Source organism: Triticum aestivum, chromosome 2B (assembly GCF_018294505.1).
Source record: "Triticum aestivum cultivar Chinese Spring chromosome 2B, IWGSC CS RefSeq v2.1, whole genome shotgun sequence".
Classification (NCBI taxonomy): Eukaryota; Viridiplantae; Streptophyta; class Magnoliopsida; order Poales; family Poaceae; genus Triticum; species Triticum aestivum.
In genome coordinates this window covers 501661715-501684806 of record NC_057798.1, presented here as the reverse complement: position 1 = coordinate 501684806, position 23092 = coordinate 501661715, and the positions used below count along the sequence as shown (strand labels likewise).

The 23092-nt window shown below is 43.5% G+C and overlaps 2 protein-coding genes across 4 annotated transcripts; one reads left to right on the top strand and one right to left on the bottom strand.

Annotated features, from left to right (window-relative positions):
* The first annotated feature begins 15465 nt into the window (after positions 1–15465).
* On the top strand, positions 15466–16824 carry LOC123045698 (peroxidase 31). The gene has a single exon (XM_044468849.1). It carries the CDS (start codon positions 15692–15694, stop codon positions 16697–16699), a length of 1008 nt encoding a protein of 335 aa, XP_044324784.1. The 5' UTR covers positions 15466–15691; the 3' UTR covers positions 16700–16824.
* A 1053-nt stretch (positions 16825–17877) lies between these two features.
* LOC123045697 (eukaryotic translation initiation factor 3 subunit A) lies at positions 17878–22828 on the bottom strand. 3 transcript variants are annotated; one of them, XR_006421554.1, is made up of 8 exons: positions 22573–22828; positions 21446–21585; positions 20800–20846; positions 19872–20686; positions 19229–19309; positions 18709–18771; positions 18193–18310; positions 17878–18116 (listed from the first exon to the last, which is right to left on the bottom strand). XR_006421554.1 is itself a non-coding variant. In XM_044468848.1 (7 exons), exons 1-7 carry the CDS (start codon positions 22618–22620, stop codon positions 18251–18253), a joined length of 1248 nt encoding a protein of 415 aa, XP_044324783.1. In that variant the 5' UTR covers positions 22621–22828; the 3' UTR covers positions 17878–18250. The 3 variants fall into 3 exon arrangements, 2 of the variants coding, with proteins under 2 accessions (XP_044324783.1, XP_044324782.1); XM_044468848.1 differs by having other exon boundaries at positions 17878–18310; positions 20806–20846; XM_044468847.1 differs by having other exon boundaries at positions 17878–18310; positions 22573–22827.
* Between the last annotated feature and the right edge of the window lie 264 nt (positions 22829–23092).

The following is a 23092-nucleotide window of genomic DNA, read 5'->3' as shown; positions in this document are numbered from 1 at the left end:
CTCTGTGCATTAGTGTCATCCCTATACCGGTAATGCTGACACGCACAGTACTTGAGGAATTATAACAGAGTTCAATCACACATTTATTACATCGAGTCCTCATAAAGAGTATGATTACACAAAATATCATGGCTAAAGGCCATCTAAACTAAATAACTATGGAAGCTTCAAAGGTAAATGAGCCCATCAACTCCAACGGCATAGCTGAGTGCAAGACAACTGACCTATCGCACCTTATTCATCGTCTGAGTAGTTTGCAACATGAGACGTTGCAGCCTGTAGGTCAGCACATTGAATATGCTGGCAGAGTTACATTGTAAAGCAATGAAATGCAAGAACTATATCTACATGCAGTATTTGGCTGATGGAGGCTCTAAATTTATGATTTTGCATAAAGCTAGTTTTTCCCTACAACAAAGGAATAACTACTCCCAAGTTGACCAATATTTGAGAAGGTAACCCCAACTCAAATCCCAATTAAAAGTATCATCATTAACCCAACAAATTCATCATGTAACGTGATGAGATCAAATCAATAATTCAAGTACTAAATACTCAAGATGTCCATAACCGGGGACACGGCTAACCATGATTAGTTTATACACTCTGCAGAGGTTTGTGCACTTTTCCCCACAAGACTTGACCGCATCCATGATCGGATGATCGAGACATAGTCTTTCTGAAGCACTTACTCTCTACTCCGGGCGGACCGGTACACCTACTTTCCCCTACATCTGCTAGTCCACCTCTTCAAGAGCTCACACAACTTACACAACTATGCCAGAGCCCATAATGGCTTGTGGCTGCACACGGAAGTTTCTAGCATGAATAATCTTATGATCCCTTTGAACCTAGGTGGCGAACCAAAGGAAAAATCACACAGGTACTCCGGGATTTCCTTAAATAGGCAACACTGGGTTCCCCAGGTGCCTCAACCAATCCACCCAGATGTATATTAAAGTTGCCACCTTAATGTTATCCATGATTAATAACTCTCAAACTTCCATGTGTAAATCATGATCCAATCCTCGTCTATGAGCATGGCTAAGCAATAAATAAGCATCACGTATATTCCCGGGGTGATCAAAAGGTATTAGGTTCCTACCTTAAGTATTACAACCAAACCACATGTTCCCAATCCTACTCATGCAAATATTTGAGGGGCAGAACTGATGCATAGTAAAAACAGGGTATAGAAGAGAATGATCAAAGTGTAACTTGCCTTGCTAACAATCAGCAAACTCTAGAGATTCGTAGTTACAAGCTTCGCACTCCGGGTAATCTAGCATAGACAAACGTTACCATACATAAGCAATCACTCAAACGAAACAACGAGAAAACCGGGAAAAGATCCAGATCAAACACGAAACAAGCAAACGGCTTAGGCTAACAAAAAGTAAAACCTAACTACATTATTATCATGTGGATTAGATCTTAACAGTAGGTACATGTGATTAGCTATGATTTGCAAAATGAATCAACTCAAACAGAGAAACGAAAATCAAAGCACGAATGAAACAAGATCATTTACTAATCTGAACTAAACTCAAATTTTACAGTGCCAAAATCATGTTCAAGTTAGTTAACTGGAAAGAATAGAACGATACGAAGATTTAGGCGCTGGTTTCAACTAATTTGGACAAACGAGTAAAAAGTTACGCTAGTTTAAAGATCAAGGGCTAAATCGTGAGAAAACTATTCGTGGATAGGTCCCTCACGAAAATAGACTAAAAAGAAAAAACTACGGCGTGAACGTTCGCTAATAGAACTAATCCGACGAAAATTGTTCATTAAAACGAACGAACGAATGTTTAATAACTAAAATAAAAACAAAAACCGATCTATTCTAAAAGAACCGAGAAAAACCTAAAACACCGGGACGGTTCACGGTTATACCGGTTCATCCAAAAAAAGGCGGTTCGGATCGGTCGACGGTGGCAGTGGCTTCGGCGACGGCGGCTTGCGGCGGTGAGGCGGGGTGGCGACTCGGGCGGCGGCGGCGTAGGCGGCGGCGGCGAGGCAGCAGCGGCAGTGGCGAGGGGCGGCAGCGCTCGGCGGTGTCGGCGTGGTTGGCGAGGTTGTTCGGGAGGGCGGCATCGGCTTATAAAGGACCCCCCCCCCCGGGACTCCGACTTGGAGAAGGGGGCGCCAAGGCGGGGCGGCTCCGGACTCCGGCGGGAGGTCGCCTCCCGCACAGCGGTGGAGGCGGTTGCAGCGGCGCGCGTGAGTTGGGACGGCTGGGTGTCGGCCCAGTCGGTCCGGAAGTTTTTTAAAAAAATATTTTGCCGCAAAGGAAAAATCATAAATAAATATAAAGAAAATTCTAAAAATTCCAGAAACAATTTTCATCGTCCAAACCTATTATTTAGGACAAGATGAACATTTTTCTGGACTAAGATGCAATTTTCAAAAATGCAATATTTTTCTAATTCAAATAAAATAGCAAATAAAATAGCAATAAAATAATGATTTGATTTTAAAATTATTTCTCCAAGTATTTCTCTTAGTTTGTAGAAGTCATATTATCTTCTCTCATTTATTTTTAACATTGGAAATAATTGGAGAGAAAATAATAAAATCAAATTGATCCTTTCTTCAAATTTGAAATAAATTCAAATATAAATTTTGTGAAACCTCCAACTCTCTCCTGGGGTCCTTGAGTTGCTTAGGATTTCGAGGATCACAACAAAATGCAAGAATAAATATGATATGCATATGATGATCTATGTATAACATCCAATTGAAAATTGGGATGTTGCAATTCCTTATGCCTTAGCCATAGGTTCTCTCATGTATGCCATGCTGTGTACCAGACCTGATGTGTGCCTTGCTATAAGTTTAGCAGGAAGGTACGAAAATAATCCAGGAGTGGATCACTGGACAGCGGTCAAGAACATCCTGAAGTACCTGAAAAGGACTAACGATATCTTTCTCGTTTATGGAGGTGACAAAGATCTTGTCATAAATGGTTACGCCAATGCTAGCTTTGATACTGATCCGTATGACTCTAAGTCACAAACCCGATACGTATTTATATTGAATGGTGGAGTTGTCAGTTGGTGCAGTTCCAAGCAAAGCATCATGGAGGGATCTACATGTGAAGCAGAGTACATAGCTGCTTCGGAAGCAACAAATCAAGGAGTCTGGATGAAGGAGTTCATATCCGATCTAGGTGTAATACCTAGTGCATCGGGTCCAATGAAAATCTTTTGTGACAATACTGGAGCAATTGCCTTAGCGAAGGAATCCAGATTTCACAAAAAGACCAAACAAATCAAGAGATGCTTCAACTCCATTTGTGATCTAGTCAAGGAGCAAGACATAGAGATTTGCAAAATACATACGGATCTGAATGCGGCAGAACTGTTGACTAAGCCTCTTCCATGAGCAAAACAAGATCAGCACCAAGACTCCATGGGTGTTAGAATCATTAGAATGTAATCTAGATTATTGACTCTAGTGCAAGTGGGAGACTAAAGGAAATATGCCCTAGAGGCAATAATAAAGTTGTTATTTTATATTTCCTTATTTATTATTCATGCTAGAATTGTATTAACCAGAAACTTGATACAGGTGTGGATACATAGACAAAACACCGTGTCCTTAGTAATCCTTTACTAGACTAGCTCGTTAATCAAAGATGGTTAAGTTTCCTAACCATAGACATGTGTTGTCATTTGATGAATGAGATCACATTGATATTTGCTTGAACTACGTCGGTATTTCCCCAAAGAGGAAGGGATGATGCAGCACAACAACGGTAGGTATTTACCTCAGTGATGAGACCAAGGTTATCGAACTAGTAGGAGAACCACACAACACCACGTAAACAACTCCTGCACACAAAGAACAAATACTTGCAACCTGACGTAAGAGAGGGGTTGTCAATCCCTCACGAGTAAAAAGATAGGTAAAATTATAGTAGATTTGATAAATAGATCTCGCGGGAACGTGAGATAAAATAAATTACTAAAAATTGCATCAAGGTATTTTTTGTATTTTTGGTTTAATGGATCTGAAAATAAAAGCAAATAAAAATAGATCACGACGAAAAATATATTAAAGAAGAGACCCGGGGGCCATAGGTTTCACTAGTGGCTTCTCTCGAGAAAAATAGCGAAAAGTGGGAAAACAATTACTGTTGGGCAATTGATAGAACTTCAAATAATCTTGACGATATCCACGCAATGATCATTATATAGACATAATGTCCAAGATTAGTAGACAGACTTCTCCCTGCATCTACTACTATTACTCCACATATCGACCCCTATCCAGCATGCATCTAATGTATTAATTTCATGGAAAAATGGAGTAATGCAATAAGAACGATGACATGATGTAGACAAGATCTATTTATGTAGAAATAGACCCCATCTTGTTATCATTAATAGCAACGATACATATGTGTTGTTTCCACTTCTGTCACTGCGATCAAGCACCGTAAGATCGAACCCATCACAAAGCACCTCTTCCATTGCAAGATAAATAGATCAAGTTGGCCAAACAAAACCCAAATGTCGGAGAAGAAATATGAGGCTATAAGCAATCATGCATATAGGAGATCAAAGAAGACTCAAATAACTTTCATGGATAAAAACATAGATCTGATCATAAACTCAAAGTTCATCGGATCCCAACAAACACCGCAAAAAGAGTTACATCATATGGATCTCCAAGATACCATTGTATTGAGAATAAAACGATAGAGGGGAAGCCATCTAGCTACTAACTACGGACCCGCTGGTCTACAATAAACTACTCACGCATCATCGGAGAGGCACCAATGGACATGATGAACCCCTCTGCGATGGTGTCTAGATTGGATCTGGTGTTTCTAGAACTTGCGGCGGTTGGAATTAATTTTTGTCGACTCCCCTAGGGTTTCTGGATTATTGGGGTATTTATAGAGCAAAGAGGCGTTGCGGGAGGCCACCGAGGTGCAGGCATAGCCCACCTGGGCGCGCATGGGCCCCCGGGCATGCCCTGGTGGGTTATGCCCCCCTCGGGGCACCCTCTGGTACTTCTTCGGCCCATCTTGTGTCTTCTGTTCCCGAAAAAATCCACAAGAAGTTTCGTCGCGTTTGGACTCCGTTTGGTATTGATTTCCTGTGATGTAAAAAACCAGCAGAAAATAACAACTAGCACTGGGCACTATGCCAATACGTTAGTACCGAAAAATGATTATAAAACATCCAAGAATGATAATATAACAGCATGGAACAATCAAAATTATAGATATGTTGGAGACGTATTAGCATCCCCGAGCTTAATTCTTGCACGTCCTCGAGTAGGTAAATGATAAAAATAGAATTTTGATGTGGAATGCTGCCTAACATGTTCATTACATATTCTTTTCTTTGTAGCATGGACATTTGGACTTTTATATGGTTCGAAGAAATAGTCTAGTTTTGACATGAAGACTTTAATACTCAAGCATATCAACAAGCAACCATGTTTCAAAATATCAACGCTAAAGCAAGTTATCCCTAGCCCATTATGCTCAATCATTGATCCATTCATGAAACACACTCAAATACTAGCTATACCCAATGCTCAAGTACGGTCATAGTGCCCCTTAGTTGGTGCTTTATAAAAGAAGATGGAGACTCAAGTAAAAATAAAAATTGCATAAAGTAAAAGAAAGGCCCTTCGCAGAGGGAAGTAGGGATTTGTAGAGGTGCCAGATCTCATAGCGAAAATTGAGAGATAAAAACATTTTGGGAGGCATACTTTTCCCACCAACGAAAATGACTTAGAGTTCCCAACACTTTCCATGCTAGACAGAGGCGGAGGACAAAAAATATTTAAGGTGTGGCGAATTTATTTTTATGCAAACTAAAAGAGTCAATACACACTAACATTGCACACCACAAAAGAATAACCAAATACAATGAAAATGTAGACATGTTTCAATAGAAAAACAACCTAAAATATATCGATAATGAAGGTCATAATGGTGTATAGAAGGCCCAGGCAATGGCAGTGCCCTGCCCTCCTGCAATTCACAATTTCACACCATTAAATTATCACTATATTGCATTGCTTCCAAGATGTCAAAAAATGTTCTCCAAAAATGATTTAAAAGTCAGAAAACATACATGCATCTAATCTAAATAATTGCAGCCCATACAGTACCAAAAGTGACTTCCATTTGCAATAGAAGAGATAAATCATTGGAGTTGGAACTACTGATTGCTGCAGATTACAAGTTATCGAAAAATGCTACAAAATTCAGAAAATATACCTCTCCTGTTTCGCCCATTCCCCTTACTCCCCATCTTCTGCAGGCCGAGAAGAGAAGGACGCAAAGCTGGGCAGCTGGCTGCCGCCGCGCTGTGTTGCCGCACCGTCCTCTAGGCCTAGCCGCAGCTCCCGCTTGCCCTGTGCCCACGTCTCTTTCTCGGTAGCGCCCAACCACGCCTAACGCTTGCTCGGCGAGTGCTCAACGCCACATCCGCCGACCCGCTGCCCTGTCGTCCGCCTACTCCTGGCCGCTGCCGCCATGCTAGGGTTTGCTGCTTGCTGCGTGTGTATGCCGGTCTGCGGGAGTGGCTGTGTTGTTGTTTGCCTAGCTCGAACTGCTCGATGCGTCGTTCGTGTGCGATGTGTTGCTAGAAGGCCCAAATAATGGGATGTCTAAGGCTGTCTGGCCCAATAAAATGAATGGCCTCTCTCTTTATAATATCTCTACTAAGCGATTTGCTCAAAAGAAATCTCTACTTAGTGATTCCCAACTATTAGCGAACGAAGCGTATATGTATAAAAAAAATTTGGACCAAATCAAGGTGTGGCGGCTGCCACACCTTGCCCACCGGGGTCCTCCGCCACTGATGCTAGATATATCATAGGCGGTTCCTAAACAGAAAATAAAGTTTATTCCTTTTTCCACCATACTTTCACTTTCCATGGCTAACCGTATCCACGGGTGCCCTCCATACCAACACTTTCCAAGCAATTTATTATTTGACAACATAAAGTAAATTCATTATTCATTTTGGGACTGGGCATCCCTAATACCTTTGTTGTACTCTCGTGCAATGACAAGTGAATACTCATCGTGAGAATAACACATCTAGCATGGAAATCATCGGCCACCCCTCAATGCCTCACGAGCGGTATGAGCACACAAACGAGAAATTTATTTTGAAAATTAGAGATGGCACATACAAATTTGCTTAGAATGGCACGTAAATACCGCATATAGGTAGATATAGTGTACTCATATGGCAAAACTGGTTTAAAGGGTTTTAGATGCACAAGTAGTGACCATACTTACTGCAAATGAAGCCTAGCAAAAAGATTGAGAAGCACCCAACCAAGAAACAAAAAATCTCGTAAGCGAGCATTAAGCATAACTAACACCGAATAATGCACCACAAGTAGGATGTAATTTCATTGCATAACTATTGACTTTCGTGCTTGTACAGGGAATCACAAACATTAACACCAATATTCTTATTAAAACATAATTACTCATCAACATGACTCACATATCATATTGTCATATCTCAAAACCATTACAAAGAACCAAGTTTATTTTGTCCAATGATCTTCATGAAAGTTTTTATTATATCCTCCTTGGATATCTATCACTTTGGGACTAATTTCACATGTTGTTTTTAATAAGCTCAAACAAATTTAAGTGAAGAACATGAGCATAACATTTCTTTCTCTTAGAATAATTTAAGTGAAGAAATAGAGAATTTATTAAAAGAATTACTAACTCCCAAATAAATCTAAGTGAAGCATGAGAGAATTTCTTCAAAAATAACAAAGCACATCATGCTCAAAAAGATATGAGTGAAACACTAGAGCAATTCCATGGCTCTAAAAATTTAAGTGAAGCATAGGAGCAAGCATAGCATAATTTTTGGCTCTCTCATAAAGGTGTGTCAAGCAAGGATTAAATACTTAAAACACAAAGCAAAACAAGCAAAGACTCATAGCATACAAGACGCTCCAAGCAAAACTCATAATATGTGACGAATAAAAATATAGCTCCAAGTAAAATATCAATGGTTGTTAGAAGAAAGAGGGGATGCCACTCGAGGGCATCCCCAAGATTAGTTGCTTGCTACTTCTTGAATATTATCTTGGGGTGCCTCGGGCATCCCCAAGCTTAGCCTTTTGCTAATCCTTATTCCTTCATTCATCGTAATATCACCCAAACCTTGAAAACTTCCATCACACAAAACTCAACAAACCTTCGTGAGATCCGTTAGTATACGAAAGCAAACCACTACTATAAGTATTGTTGCAAACCCATTCATATTTTATTTTTGCATTATATCTAATGTATTCCAACTTTTCTATGGCAAAAACTCTTCAAAGAAAACCATAGAATCATCAAAACAAGCACACAACGCAAAGAAAACAAAATCTGTCAAAAATAGAATAGTTTGTAGCAATCTGGAAACTTCGAATACTTCTGTAACTCCAAAAATTCTGAAAAATTAGGACAACGTGAGCAATTTGTTTATTAATCTTCTGTAGAATCAACTCAAAAGCACTCTTCTGTTAAAAATGGGAATTTTTTTGTGAGCGCAGAAGTTTCTGTTTTTCAGCAAGATCAAATCAACTCTCACCCAAATCATCCCAAAGGCCTTGCTTGGCACAAACACCAATTTAAACCACAAAAACACATCTAAATAGAGGCATAATTGGATATTTTATTGAAAACATAGAGAAAACCAAAAATAAAAAAGATACAAGTTGGGTTGCCTCCCAACGAGCGCTATCGTTTTATGCCCCTAACCAGGCATAAGATTTGAATGATGCTCACATGAAAGATAGTAACTGAAACACGGAGAGAGCATCATGTAACATGTGAAAAACACATTTAAGTCTAAAATGCTTCCTATGCATAGGCATTTTATAAGCAAACAAATTGTCAAGACAAGAAATTTCTAGCATATGCAAGGTAGAAGAATAAAACATTGACAATCTCAACATAACGAGAGGTAATTTAGTAACATGAAAATTTCTACAACCATATTTCCCTCTCTCATAATAATTACATGTGGGATTGTATTCAAATTTAGTAAAATATCTATCACATAAAATATTCTCTATATGATCCACATGCATGCAAAGTTGACACTCGTCCAAAATAGTGGGATTATCATCAAATAAAGTCATGACCTCTCCAAACCCACTTTTATCAAAAAATTCACAAGATTGATCATTATCCAAAGTAGTGGGATCATTAATACCTAGAGTTGACACTCTTCCAAACCCACTTTTAATATTATCACAAGCATATTCATCATGAGGTTTAAATAAAATTTCAAGATCATAAGAAACATTACCACCCCAATCATGATCATTGCAATAAGTAGTGGACATAGCAATATTAGCATCCTCGAGCTTGGGGTTTTGCATATTATTAGCCCAATTGACACTAAAAGAATTTATAGTAACATCATTGCAATCATGATTTTCATCTAAGGAGCTATCATGAATCACTTTATAATTTTCTTCTTTTAACACTTCATCATAATTTTCAGATTCATAAATCTCACCCAAGACATCATAAAGATAATCTAGTGAACTCAATTCACTATCAATAGGTTCATCATAATTGGATCTTTTGAAAAGATTAGCAAGTGGATGAGGATCCATATCAATAATTTTTTAGCAAGCAAAGATGCAAGCAAATAGAAGGCAGATGGTAACACAAGTAAACATGAGATCTGACAAGAGAAAAGGCAAACGAAAAGAAGGTGAAAAAAAATTACAAATTTTTGTGAAGTGGGGGAGAGGAAAATGAGAGGCAAATGGAAAATAATGTAAATTGCAAGGAGATGAGGTTTGTGATTAGGAACCTGGTTGATGTTGATGATGTCTCCCCGGCAACGGCGCCAGAAATTCGTGGCCGGGAGACTATCTTGACTTGATCCTCCCCAGCAACGACACCAGAAATTCCTTTTGATGATTGCTTGAACTTCGTCAGTATTTCCCCAAAGAGGAAGGGATGATGCAGGACAACAACGTTAGGTATTTCCATCAGTGATGAGACCAAGGTTATCGAACTGGTATGAGAACCACACAACACCATGTAAATAGCTCTTGCACACAAAGAACAAATACTTGCAACCCGATGTAAGAGAGGGGTTGTCAATCCCTCACGGGTAAAAAGATAGGTAAAATTGTAGTAGATTGGATAAATAGATCTCGCGGGAACGCGATATAAAATAAATTACTAAAAATTGCAGCAAGGTATTTTCGTATTTTTGGTTTAATAGATCTGAAAATAAAAGCAAATAAAAATAGATCACGAAGGCAAATATATTAAAGAAGAGACCCGGGGGCCGTAGTTTTCACTAGTGGCTTCTCTTGAGAAAAATAGCAAACGGTGGGAAAACAATTACTGTTGGGCCATTGATAGAACTTCAAATAATCATGACGATATCCAGGCAATGATCATTATATAGGCATCTCGTCCTAGATTAGTAGATCGACTCCTGCCTGCATCTACTACTATTACTCCACACATCGACCGCTATCCAACATGCATCTAGTGTATTAAGTTCATGGAAAAACGGAGTAATGCAATAAGGACGATGACATGATGTAGACAAGATCTATTTATGTAGAAATATACCCCATCTTGTTATCCTTAATAGCAACGATACATACGTGCCGTTTCCCCTTCTGTCACACGGATCAAACACCGTAAGATCGAACCCATCACAAAGCACCTCTTCCTATTGCAAGATAAATATATCAAGTTGGCCAAACAAAACCCAAATATTGGAGAAGAAATATGAGGCTATAAGCAATAATGCATATAAGATATCAAAGAAGACTTAAAAAACTTTTATGGATAAAAACATAGATCTGATCATAAACTCAAAGTTCATCGGATCCCAACAAGCACACCGCAAAAAGAGTAACATCATATGGATCTCCAAGAGACCATTGTATTGAGAATCAAACGACAGAGAGGAGGCCATCTAGCTACTAACTACGGACCCGTAGGTCTACAATGAACTACTCACGCATCATCGGAGAGGCACCAATGGACATGATGAAACCCTCTGTGATGGTGTTTAGATTGGATCTCGTGTTTCTGGAACTTGCGGTGGCTGGAATTGATTTACATCGACTCCCCTAGGGTTTCTGGAATATTGGGGTATTTATAGAGCAAAGAGGCGGTGTGGGAGGCCATCGAGATGGGCATAACCCACCAGGGCATGCCTGGATGCCCCCCCCTCAGGGCACCCCTCTGGTACTTCTTCGGCCCATCTTGTGTCTTCTGGTCTAGAAAAAATCCACAAAAAGTTTCATTGTGTTTGGACTCCGTTTGGTATTGATTTCCTGCGATGTAAAAAACAAGCAGAAAACAACAACTGGCACTGGGCACTATGTTAATAGGTTAGTACCAAAAAATGATATAAAATGATTATAAAACATCCAAGAATGATAATATAACAACATGGAACAATCAAAAATTATCGATATGTTGGAGACGTATCACACATCATTAGAGAATGATGTGATGGACAAGACCCATCCGTTAGCTTAGCATAATGATCGTTCAGTTTTATTGCTATTGCTTTCTTCATGTCAAATACATATTCCTCCGACTATGAGATTATGCAACTCCCGGATACTGGAGGAATGTCTTATGTGCTATCAAACGTCACAACATAACTGGGTGATTATAAAGATGCTCTACAGGTATCTCTGAAGGTGTTTGTTGGGTTGGCATAGATCAAGATTAGGATTTGTCACTCCGAGTATCGGATAGTTCTCTCTAGGCCCTCTTAGTAATGCACATCATAAGAAGCCTTGCAAGCAAAGTGACTAATGAGTTAGTTGCGGGATGATGTATTACGGAATGAGTAAAGAAACTTGCCGGTAACCATATTGAACTAGGTATGAAGATACCGACGACCGAATCTCGGGCAAGTAACATATCGGTGTCATAACGGTTCGACCGATAAAGATCTTCGTAGAATATGTGGGGGCCAATGTGAGCATCCAGGTTCCGCTATTAGTTATTGACCGGAGAAGTGTCTCGGTCATGTCTACATAGTTCTCGAACCCGTAGGGTCCGCACGCTTAACGTTTGATGACAATTTTGTATTATATGTTTATGTGATTTGGTGCCTGGATATATAGGATGATAGTATTCGTACACCGGAAGTGTTCCGGATAGTATCGGGTATTTATCGGACTACCGGGGGGAGGGGGTTACCGGAACCCCCTGGGGGAATAATGAGCCATATGGGCCATAAGAGGGGAGCACACCAGCCCACAAGGGGTTCCCTCCTTATGGTAGGAGGCCGAATAGGAGAAGGAAGAGCCCCCCCCCGTTCCTTCCTCCTTCCCACTTCCCCTTTTTCCCCCTTCGAGTAAAAGGAAAGGGGGTGGACTAGGGAGCCCAAGTAGGATTCCTCCTACTTGGGCGCCCCAAGGCTGCTCCCCTCCCCCTCCCACCTATATATACATGGGGAGGGGGCACCTAGAACACACACCAACGATTGTTAGCCGTGTGCGGCACCCCCCTCCACAGTTTACGCCTCCAGTCATATTCACGTAGTGCTTAGGCGAAGCCCTGCATGGATAACTTCACCATCACCGTCACCAAGCCATCGTGTTGACGGAACTCTTCTACTTCCTCGATGCTCTGCTGGATCAAGAGTTCGAGGGACGTCATCCATCTGAACGTGTGCAGAACTCGGAGGTGGCGTACGTTCGCTACTTGATTGATCAGAACGAGAAGAAGTTTGACTACATCAATCGCGTTGGCAAACGCTTCCACTTTCGGTCTACGAGGGTACGTGGACACACTCTCCCCCTCTCGTTTCTATGCATCTCCTAGATAGATCTTGTGTGAGCATAGGAAAATTTTGAAATTGCATGCTACGTTCCCCAACAGAAAGGGGGTTGTTTGTGTGCCAAATGTGTGTGTGTGTGTGTGCGTGTGTGTGTGTATGTGTGTGTGTGTGTGTGTGTGTGTGTGTGTGTGTGTGTGTGTGTGACATTATCTTTGGGCCTACTAACCATTACTGGGATGTTGAGTTTCAAAATCTTTATGACCGAGGTGTTTGCAACGTATATGAAGGAGAGTTGAAGTTCTTCCTTGAATTTCAAGTAAAGCAACTTAGAAGAGGAATTTTCATCAGCTGAACTATTGCTAGGGATTTAGGTGATTGCATAAGGATGGACATCATGCAAAACATATACACCAAGACATCCTAATCCTATCGCCAGAAAATGAGTTAAAACCCTTCTCCATGTGATATGTGCTACATACCTAATGCACACGGAGTCTAAGGAAATATCTCTGGACAAAGCATATGCACGGGCCTTCTGCCCCCATGCACACGGGGTCAAGTCCAAAACTTTCTGGACACCCCATGGATACGTGGTCCCTGACCTCGTGCACACATGGTCTAGGGTTTTTTCCCCGGGTGACCCCGTGTGCATAGGGCCCCCAAGGTGGCAACGGTCACTTTAGTGAAGGAGGTACAAATATTCATCCTTCTTCCACCTCCAACCCCTAACCTTTGATTTTGAGCTACTCCATAGTTGTCAATATCTCAAAAATCGGATTACTTTCAATCCGTCCACTCAAACTCCATCAATCTTTGGGGGTTGAAAAATAATGAGCCAATTTACTTTCCCATCAAACTAATTCGTGATCTCCACTCTTGTTCAACACCAACACTTAATCATTGAGATTTGCGACTCATAGTCCGGAAGCTTCCTTGTGCGTGGTGTGCTCTAAGAAAGTTTGAAAAGGTCCGGTGATCGCCTCCAAGACTAACCACAAGAGATTCAACGCTCATCTGTTGGGGGTGACTCAAGGGGGAGCCACTTGGTGGCATTCCTAGGCTTTGGCTTTGGCACGTCTCCAACGAAGATTAGCACTTCCCAAGAGTGTGGACTTTGAAATACATTTGCGTCTTCGACTTGTGTGGTTAATCGTTTACTTGTGTTTGCTTGCTAGCTAGCTCGTTGCTATTGCTTATCTAGTGTATTAGCTTGCTTGGCATATACTCCCTCCGTTCCTTTATGTAAGGTGTATTATTTTCAACACGGTACCAAGGCACCGAATTATAGACATGTTAGGATGAAATTACCCTTAGCAAATTTATTGGTTAGTGGCAAGTAAATCAGTTAGTCGCGGAAAGTATGAGATACATGCAATCGACACAGAGATACTTTTCTTCTTTTGCTACAAGAAGAGATACAGACAATCGGGAGAGAGATACTTTCCCTTTTTTCGGGGGGGGGGGGGGGGGGGCTAACAAGGGAATTATGAGGAATTAGAAGAAATGCACCTTGCATTCTGGATTTTATCAAAAAAACAAATACACCTTATACAAAGAAACGGAGGGAGTATGTTGTTCTCACTGTAGATTGCTTATGTAGAGAACCTATTCTATCCGCTCTAGCCCTAAAATTGTGTATCTACTATTCCCCTCAACCTTCATCTGAGGCTGTCAGTTCGCTTTCCCTCCTTCTGCCACTCCGGCAGCCAGTGACGGGAAGGGAATCCCGGCGCTTCTTCTCCGACTAATAGTTTAGGTCAGTTTTTTTAGTCATCACAGGTGCAACGCTCGGCCGGATGGCGACACTTCTTCTTTGAGTTGCTCTTTTGGGTTTCAATCCTCCTCGAGTTCGTCTGTCTGGACGGAGTGGGCACAGCTCTAACGTAGATTCATGCAATCTCCTTGGGGTGACGAAGTCAGGGTTTCTTGTGCGTGCACGACGGCGAGATTTGGTGCCAGATGTTTCAGATCGACCGAGAGGTTCATCGGCGATGACTGCGGCTCCAGGGCGTGGATCCTTAGGGAGACATGCACAAAAACTTTCCGCTGTCATCGGCAAGATCAGGCCGACTTCGATAGAGGAGCAACGACAATAGCGTGTCAACGGTTCGTTCTACGATATAGGTGGTCGTTCGGTGTTTCATGGATATTTTTATTGTGTTTGGTGTGTTTTTGTACTTTGGTGAATTTTTTAATGAATATATGTGCCTTTTTTCCTAATCCCTCCGTCTAGGTGTGTAAGTCATCTTACGAAAACTAAATAATCTCAAAACACTTAGGCGCGGTGCATTAACTTCTACCTCGTTTCTTGTTTCTTACATATCAACCAAGAAGAAATGAGGGGTGTGCATGCTTTTAATGACTTGAGATTATCAAACACGACATGCAGTGGTTAGTTCATTGCATGCAATACTATTAATTAGCAACTAAACATTAATGTCTCTTGTTTTCTCCTTCTCCTTGGTCACCGTGTCCAAGCTAATATGACTTACTCACCTAGACGGAGGAAGTAAAAAGGAAGTCATGGTTATATTTAGAAATAACAAAATCCACTCAGGAGTTTGAACATTTTACTAACAAAACTAACATACAATCTATTGAAGATGCCCTAATAAAGAACTCACCGCGGTTGCGGCAGGAACATCCGTCCATCCCTCCTCGAGCTCCACCGCGGTTGCGGCAGGAACATCCGCGGCCACCGCACCACCGTTCCCCCTAACCTTAAACCTCACAATTACTTCACTCATCAGTCATCACTAACACCCCACTAATCCTCCCACTTCGCCCTTCTTCTCCACTCCACCACCCTTTTCCCCTCACCCCAATCTCCGTCTCTCTCATTTCCAAATCCAGCCACCTCTCTCTCTCTCTCTCTCTCTCTCTCTCTCTCTCTCTCTCTCTACATGGGCACGCTTCTCCGCCGCGTCCTCCTCTCCCTCGCGCTCCTCGCCGCTGCCGCGACCCCCGGCGCGGCGGCGGCGGCGGCCAGGCTGTCGACGTCGTACTACAGCCGCAGCTGCCCCCGCGTGGAGCAGATCGTCTCGGACGTGGTCGCCGCCAAGCAGCACGCCAACCCGTCCACGGCGGCGGGCACGCTGCGCCTCTTCTTCCACGACTGCTTCGTCTCCGGCTGCGACGCCTCCGTCCTCGTCTCCCCGCTCTCCTCGGACCGTACCCCGGAGCGCGCCGCGGAGATCAACCTGTCCCTCCCGGGGGACGCCTTCGACGCCGTGGCCCGCGCCAAGGCCGCGCTGGAGGCCGCCTGCCCGGGCACCGTCTCCTGCGCCGACATCCTCGCGCTGGCCGCGCGCGACCTGGTGGGGATCCTGGGCGGGCCGCGGTTCCCCGTCCTCCTCGGCCGCCGCGACGCGCGCCGCTCCGACGCGCGCGACGTGGAGGGCAACCTCCCGCGCACCAACATGTCGGCGCGCGCCATGACGGTCCTGTTCGCGCGCAAGGGCATCACGCCGCAGGAGATGGTGGCGCTGGCGGGCGCCCACACCGTGGGCTTCTCCCACTGCTCCGAGTTCGCGCACCGGGTGTACAACTACAAGGGCAAGGGCAGCGGCGCCGGGCACGACCCGTCGCTGAACCCGGAGTTCGCGCGGGCGCTGCAGAGCTCCTGCGCCGGCTACGAGAGCAACCCGGACATCTCCATCTTCAACGACATCGTGACGCCGCGGGACTTCGACGAGCTCTACTTCAAGAACCTGCCCCGTGGCCTCGGGCTGCTCGCCTCCGACGCCGCGCTGTGGGAGTACCCGCCCACCAAGGTGTTCGTCCAGCAGTACGCCGACAACCGGACCGCCTTCTTCCAGGACTTCGCCAAGGCGATGCAGAAGCTCGGCACCGTCGGCGTCAAGACGGGACGGCAGGGCGTCGTCAGGCGGCAGTGCGACATCCTCGACTGACCGGAGCGTGCTACTGCTACGGGTGCCGTGCCGTCGCTTAGTCCGGTGAAAATTGGACGGTACTATTAGGATTGGATTTTGGTGTGTGTCCGCTTTGATTTTCTGAATGAAGTTGTGAATTGCGACGCTTTTCGGCCTTGTGAACTGTGCGATGCTTTTCGGTCTCGTGAATTGAAAAGCGAGTGACCAAGGCCGTCCAATTTAGCGAGAGGCGCTGGGCCGTTGGCACCTCCCTTTCGGTTACACAAGTCGTTATCGTTGCTGGACTGGTTCATCGCGTGCATGCATTGTTACTTTCAGTCATATACTACCACTACATACATTCCGCGTAGTCACCACAGAAGGCTCAATTGCCGCCGCCGAATGCTCCTCGTAGTTACGCAGCTAACGGGAGGACGGGGCGTCGACCCGTTGGCTGGGCAGCTGGGGTTGCTGCGAAGTTTCTTCTATAAAAGCCCTTGGGTTGGTCTTATTTGTGACGCAGCTAACGGCGGCGGATAGGCACAACGAAGGGTAGTCACGCGACCCACGGCAATGAAGGTGACACGAGCAGATTGCCGGCCGTTGGGGTTGGGACTTGGGCGTTGGCACATGGGAGGGCAAGGCAACATTGGCTGCTGCCTTTTTCTCGTACAGCGCCGGGCCGGTTCATGTCGGGTGAAGCTTTTTTGCGGTTGCGTTTTAATGGTGGACCCTCGACTGGACCGATGCCGGAACGGGGAGGCATCTGGGGGTGCATGGACGGTCTGATTTTTCCGATTCAGTGCCTTTCATTGTGACAGTTTGGATAGCAAATGATAAGGCCAAACAATCATGTCCATTCCCAGGGCCAATAGTTCGCGTCATTGCATAATGATAACAGAAGAAAGAACTGGCGCACGACAGCTTGCACGGGTTCTGCTGAGCCGTCGCTACTCAGCTGCAGTGCATAATCAACCAGTTCCTGCTAGTAATTCATCATGTTGAACGCTGGTCTATCCTTCTAACAGACGGCCCAATACAGAGTAGAGCGTCCCAGACATTGCTGAAGAACAACACCCAATTGAAAGCTGGGTACTGGTATGCAGGCAACAAAACTATGGACAATCCATGTGGCAGAGAATGACAGTTGAGCAAATGTAGGTAGGAGCAGTCAAACTTTAAAAACAATCCGCTACTTCCTCCATGCAAAACACTAGTAGAATTCGATGGCCATTTGGCACACATAATAGATTGGATTAGTTGTATCTCTCACCATGTTCCCAAAAATACAGAAAGTCCAGATTGATGATGGTGCTAGACCATGTTGTATCCACTCTGTTTCAAACCCTGCTGCTCTTAACAAATACAGCAGGGCAGCACATCCCGAATGGTAGGATTTGGGAGCATCAGCTGACAGACATGACTTTACACAAGCCAAGAACAGGGCGACATTAATCTATCAGCAACAAAAAAGGTTAACTAAGCCAGACTACCAGTGAGGATATACAAGATCCGCAGTAGAGCATGCTTACACCAATAAAAATGCATTTCCCAGCAAATGTTCGTTCCACGTCCCAGAGCACATGCTGCTCATCTTTGCCGTTGTTTTCCATAAGGTGCCGTCGCAAGGAGTATCTTCTTCCTGGGGCCCTGATCCATCACAATGGTGCCACTCTAGGTCAAAACTACAAAAGAAAGCCTAAATTCTACAAGACTACAAAGCAGTAGTTACTAAGTACTATGTCATATTTAACATGCTCTTGCTAGATTCTGAAGGTAAGTTACTCCATTATGCATGTCCAAGTGCTAGAAGCATGCTAAAGAAATTACAACAAAAAAACATAGCATGCAATGCAGACACTATTCCTAACTACTATCAAGTTCGGTTGTGCTGAAAGCATGCAACTCATGTCTATCATTTCAATCGCGTTAATATTTGATGTTTCCAGTGTAATCAGATAGAGTAGCTTTTAGGAAAAAACATACTCAGAGCAAGAAAATCACGATGTATCATGTAAAGCGGCTAGTAATTGAACGACAAACACTACCATTGGTACTCCCATATCTTTGAGGTCGCTGTCTTTCATCTGACTCAATGCAGCCATATCCACCTGCAAACAAGTAAATACAAAGGAAAATGAACACTCCATAATAAAACATATATGTCTGAACTCTCATGGATTCAAGACTATACTTGAATGGACTGACAAGCACATTCTGGATCATGCAGAAAGAAAAAAGTAACATTCAATGGTACATAGGTAGTTGAAAGATCGAATAGGGTAGAGTCAAGAGGAACATGCATAGGAATGAAACTGAAAGAGAAGAGATAAGAGGCCGAAAGGATAGAGATTGTAATGAATTTTCCAGCTTATACAAAAATAACCACTAGAGCTCCTCGGGGGCATAAATTCATAATTCCATGCAGAACATCAAACAGAAGGCATCAAATGCACATGAGCACTATGGGTAGCAAACAGATACCCATTATCCACAGGAAATATATCTATTTGTGCATTATAAATATGAATTTAGAAGTTGGAAACAATCAAGATAATGGAAAATTACCTCCTCAGCCTGAAAGAGAACAACATACTTCTCAAGTCCCATTGAATTCAGTAATCCAGTAACTGTCGACGGTACTTCTTTCTGCAAATCACACAGAACAATTTTAGAAAATCTGGAGCAAGATCACATAACACAATCATTGCATAACCAGAAACTCGCTGATATAATCGGCGCAAGACTCGCTATTGGTCAGCATAACTAGATGTCGAAAAATTCTCACATCAACAACTATGGGCAAAGTGAACAGAAAAAATCAGCTACAAGCCTGTAACCAAGAGCAACGTGAAGAGAAAATTGGGCTAATGGTCAGCACACATGACGATATATCGCATACATAGCAATGATCACGTTTTACCAATGTCAACTTTAGAATGTCAACCCATCTGTAATGAGCAGCACTAAGCAAATACATCACTGGAACCTAACCAAAGTGCAAGATGAACCTTATAGGCAGAGATAGTTTGTAACAAGTTCAGAATCGAGTTCCCTTTCAAATCATAATTGACGAATTTCACAACAACATTGTAGGACAAACAACACACACTGTCCCAGAAGACCATTGAAAAGGAAGAGCACAAAATAAAGCAATAAAGTGAACATTTAGAAGCCAGGCTAATTTCAGATATATGAGAGAGATACAAACCAGCATAGGGGATGTAGGCCGGCGTCCAGATTGTGTGATTCCATTAGTTTGTTGTCCCCTATCAATCCCAATGGTAGAGCTGTCTTCGTAAGGTTGATGGGTTCTTAATGTGTCAGCAGCATCTCTTGTGATATGACTAGAAGGTCTTGTGGTACCGACAGATCGAAGGGATGGAATGGACCCTGTATGATCATATGTTCTTGGGGGAGACATGACTCTTCGAACACTTCTTGGAGGAGACATGCCTCTTTGAACACTTCTTGGAGGAGACATGCCTCTTCGAGCACTTCTTGGAGGAGACATGCCTCTTCGAGCACCTCTCGGGGGAGACATGCCTCTTCGAGCATTTATCGGAGGAGACATGCCTCTCCGAATGGCCCTCGGGGGAGAGATGCCTCTTCGAACACTTCTTGGGGGAGTCATGTCTCTTCGAACACTTGGAAGCTTGTCTGGGGACGTATACCTCAAACAATCATCGGTCCACGAGGGATAAGGTTTTCCTGAAGGCTCCAACTTGAACAACCCATCTGCATTCCTTGAAGAAGGCACTTGGCTTACAAGAGTAGAGGCTCTTGACTCTGGGACTCTCCCCCTCGAACCATATCCAGATCCTGTTTCTGGGATTTCTCCCTCATCATAACTAGACCTGGATTCTGGATCACCCCTTCTTGCTTCATATCCCTGGAGTTTCTTTGACTTCCTGGAAAGCTTTTCACGGAGATCCACTCCATTCTGTTCTGCCTCACTGTTGCTCTTCTGTGTCAAGCCTTTCCGCATAAGCTTCAGCCTTAAATCATCCCTGCCAATCTGGCGAGCTTCAATATTATACAGCCCAACGTATGCAGGAAAACAAAAGGAAGTGTCAGACAGACAGCTCCGTATTGAAATCTTAGAACACTGATAGTGGAAATGAAATGTTTATCGTCACCCAAACCATCATCTCCAAGCTGCGAGCTACTGCTTTCTGTTTGCCGTCTGCAGGAGAACAGTAATATAAGAGAGTAAAATTTTTTAAGCAAACACTTTCAACAGATGCTCAAACTGAGGACACAACAGAAAGAGACATGCAGTGAGCTGCAGTCTGGAGCATGCGAAGTAATTGAACATAAAGACAGCCAATGGAACTTGCAGATAGCAAGTGCTTTCTTTATTAAACAAAATAAAGAAAGAAAGTAAAAGTGCAACATCTGTACAAAGGTAGCTAAAATTGAAGAACAAATATGCAAAAGAGACACACACAGTGCAATATACTTCACTGAATATAACAAAACATGCAGGGACACGTATAAAAGAGACATGTGATGTAGAATTATAGCTAATGAACTGGCAGGGCCCTACTTCACAAGTGCACATATAAAGTGGCAAGCTGACAGCATGCGTTAGAACATAGAGTATGGAGGACTGTAAAACTGAAGCCATGACACACAATAGGGGGTGAAACACCACAAAGGGATTCACTCCATGACCATCTGAAACATCTGATATGCAAGGGTCATTGTGTATACGGCTTCTAATTAAAAACTTTGAAACACTGTTTCAATAAACATTGAGTAATATAGATGAAGCAAATATACCTTTTATTACTCTGCTGCCTTCCATACAAATCAGAATCAGCCACATTATTTCCTAGCCTCTCTCGGACAGGCCGCTTTCTTCCTGATACTGGCACTTCATCATCATTACCCATATCAGAAATAGTTCGCCTTTTGACAACCTGCAATCCAAAAAAATAAAGTGAGGAAGCCAAAGTTGAATAATTGATGCAGCATTCTGAAGCCTTAAAAGAAATAAAAATATATTTAAATACACAATCAAGATACTGGCATCCATGCTAACATTTACAACACAGAATGGCCTGAAAAAAGGGGGTCTGTTTTTACCAACTTCAAGATAGTTACTAGTAGTACTTACTAGCAGCCCATTATCTAAAAAACCCCAAAAAGAAAACATAACCAGCCATGGAATGAAGTGGTAGACTGGTAGCTGAGTTGGTCAGATAAAAATTGTACAAGTGCAAACAGGAAGGAGATGAATTGACATGCATTCTTCTATCACCTTATGGTTAACACCGACACAGCTCAGAATTCAGGACTTGCAATATGATAATGGTCGATACAGCCAGCAGAGAGCAACCAATCATTGGACAACAGGGCATGACCAATCATGGTTTGAACACTAGTTACAAGAAAACATCCCCAATACAGTGGTTTCCCCTAAACACAAAAATGTGTCACGGGCTAGTTATTCAAGTGACATTTGTCTCTAATCGTGAACCATGTGCTTACTCCCCAACACACCCACAAACCCACTAGAGGCAAAGACACCTAGAAACTACCGTTAACTCACCATTTGTCAACAACTAAGTAAATCACGTAACTTTACTCATCCCTGATCAATACATACAGGAAATCACAACACCCTTCACTTAGAAGCTAGAACCTTCAGGGGAGATGAAAATTCAAGCGAACAATGTATCCACCACTTGACGCGCCAAAATCGCAGCTATGACTACTGGAAACAGAGCATCTAGCCGCGCGCGCTAGAGCTACGGCTTGACTAAAGCTGTACTGCATCCGATCATCCGTCTCGTTTCTAATCAACCAAACCGGCGACAAGGGCACAGCCGAATCACAAGCGAGCAATCAAAATACAGAGGAATCCCACGAGCGTTGGAGCCCGGAGATCCGAGGCGACGGCTGACCTGACCGCTGCGGCCGAGGGTGATGGTGACCTTTGCCGTGGATGCCATCGCTGCCGCTCCCCGCGGATTACAGCCTTCGCCGGAGCCCTGGAAGGGCGAGGAGGGTGGCGGGGCGGCCGGCGGCGCGACACAGAGGGGCGGTTAGGGTTTGTGGCGAATGGAGATTGGGGCGTGGCGAAGTTTACCGGCGCTTGAGACGGGACGGGGAAGGGGGGGTGGGGGTCCTCGGGTTCGATTTGGTAGCACGAAGCCACCAAGGTGCGGGCTTTTTTGTGCTTTCCCTTCCGGATTTCGGTTTTCGTAATGAATTTTATTCGTGTCCAAATTCAACTTGTTTGGTGATGTTTATCGCCTGTCCCACGGCGTGGGTGTGTCGGCAACGGTTGTGATGTGCCCGCGGGTGACCGACGGACCGTGGGCCACGGCCGCACGATTGGGTGGTTCGCCTCCGAATCAAACGGTTGATGTGGACTTTTTTTCCTTTTTTGAAAAGGCAAAGGCCGTATACTAAATAACACGC

Excerpts from the sequence above, each read along its gene's own strand:
- LOC123045698 (XM_044468849.1), top strand. The coding sequence starts at position 15,692 with ATGGGCACGCTTCTCCGCCGCGTCCTCCTCTCCCTCGCGCTCCTCGCC.
- LOC123045697 (XM_044468847.1), bottom strand. The coding sequence starts at position 22,620 with ATGGCATCCACGGCAAAGGTCACCATCACCCTCGGCCGCAGCGGTCAG. Across the intron at positions 20,847-21,445 it reads AGGCAGCAGAGTAATAAAAG|ACGGCAAACAGAAAGCAGTA; the intron begins GTATATTTGCTT and ends GTTCTCCTGCAG. Across the intron at positions 19,310-19,871 it reads GGCCTACATCCCCTATGCTG|AAAGAAGTACCGTCGACAGT; the intron begins GTTTGTATCTCT and ends TGTGATTTGCAG.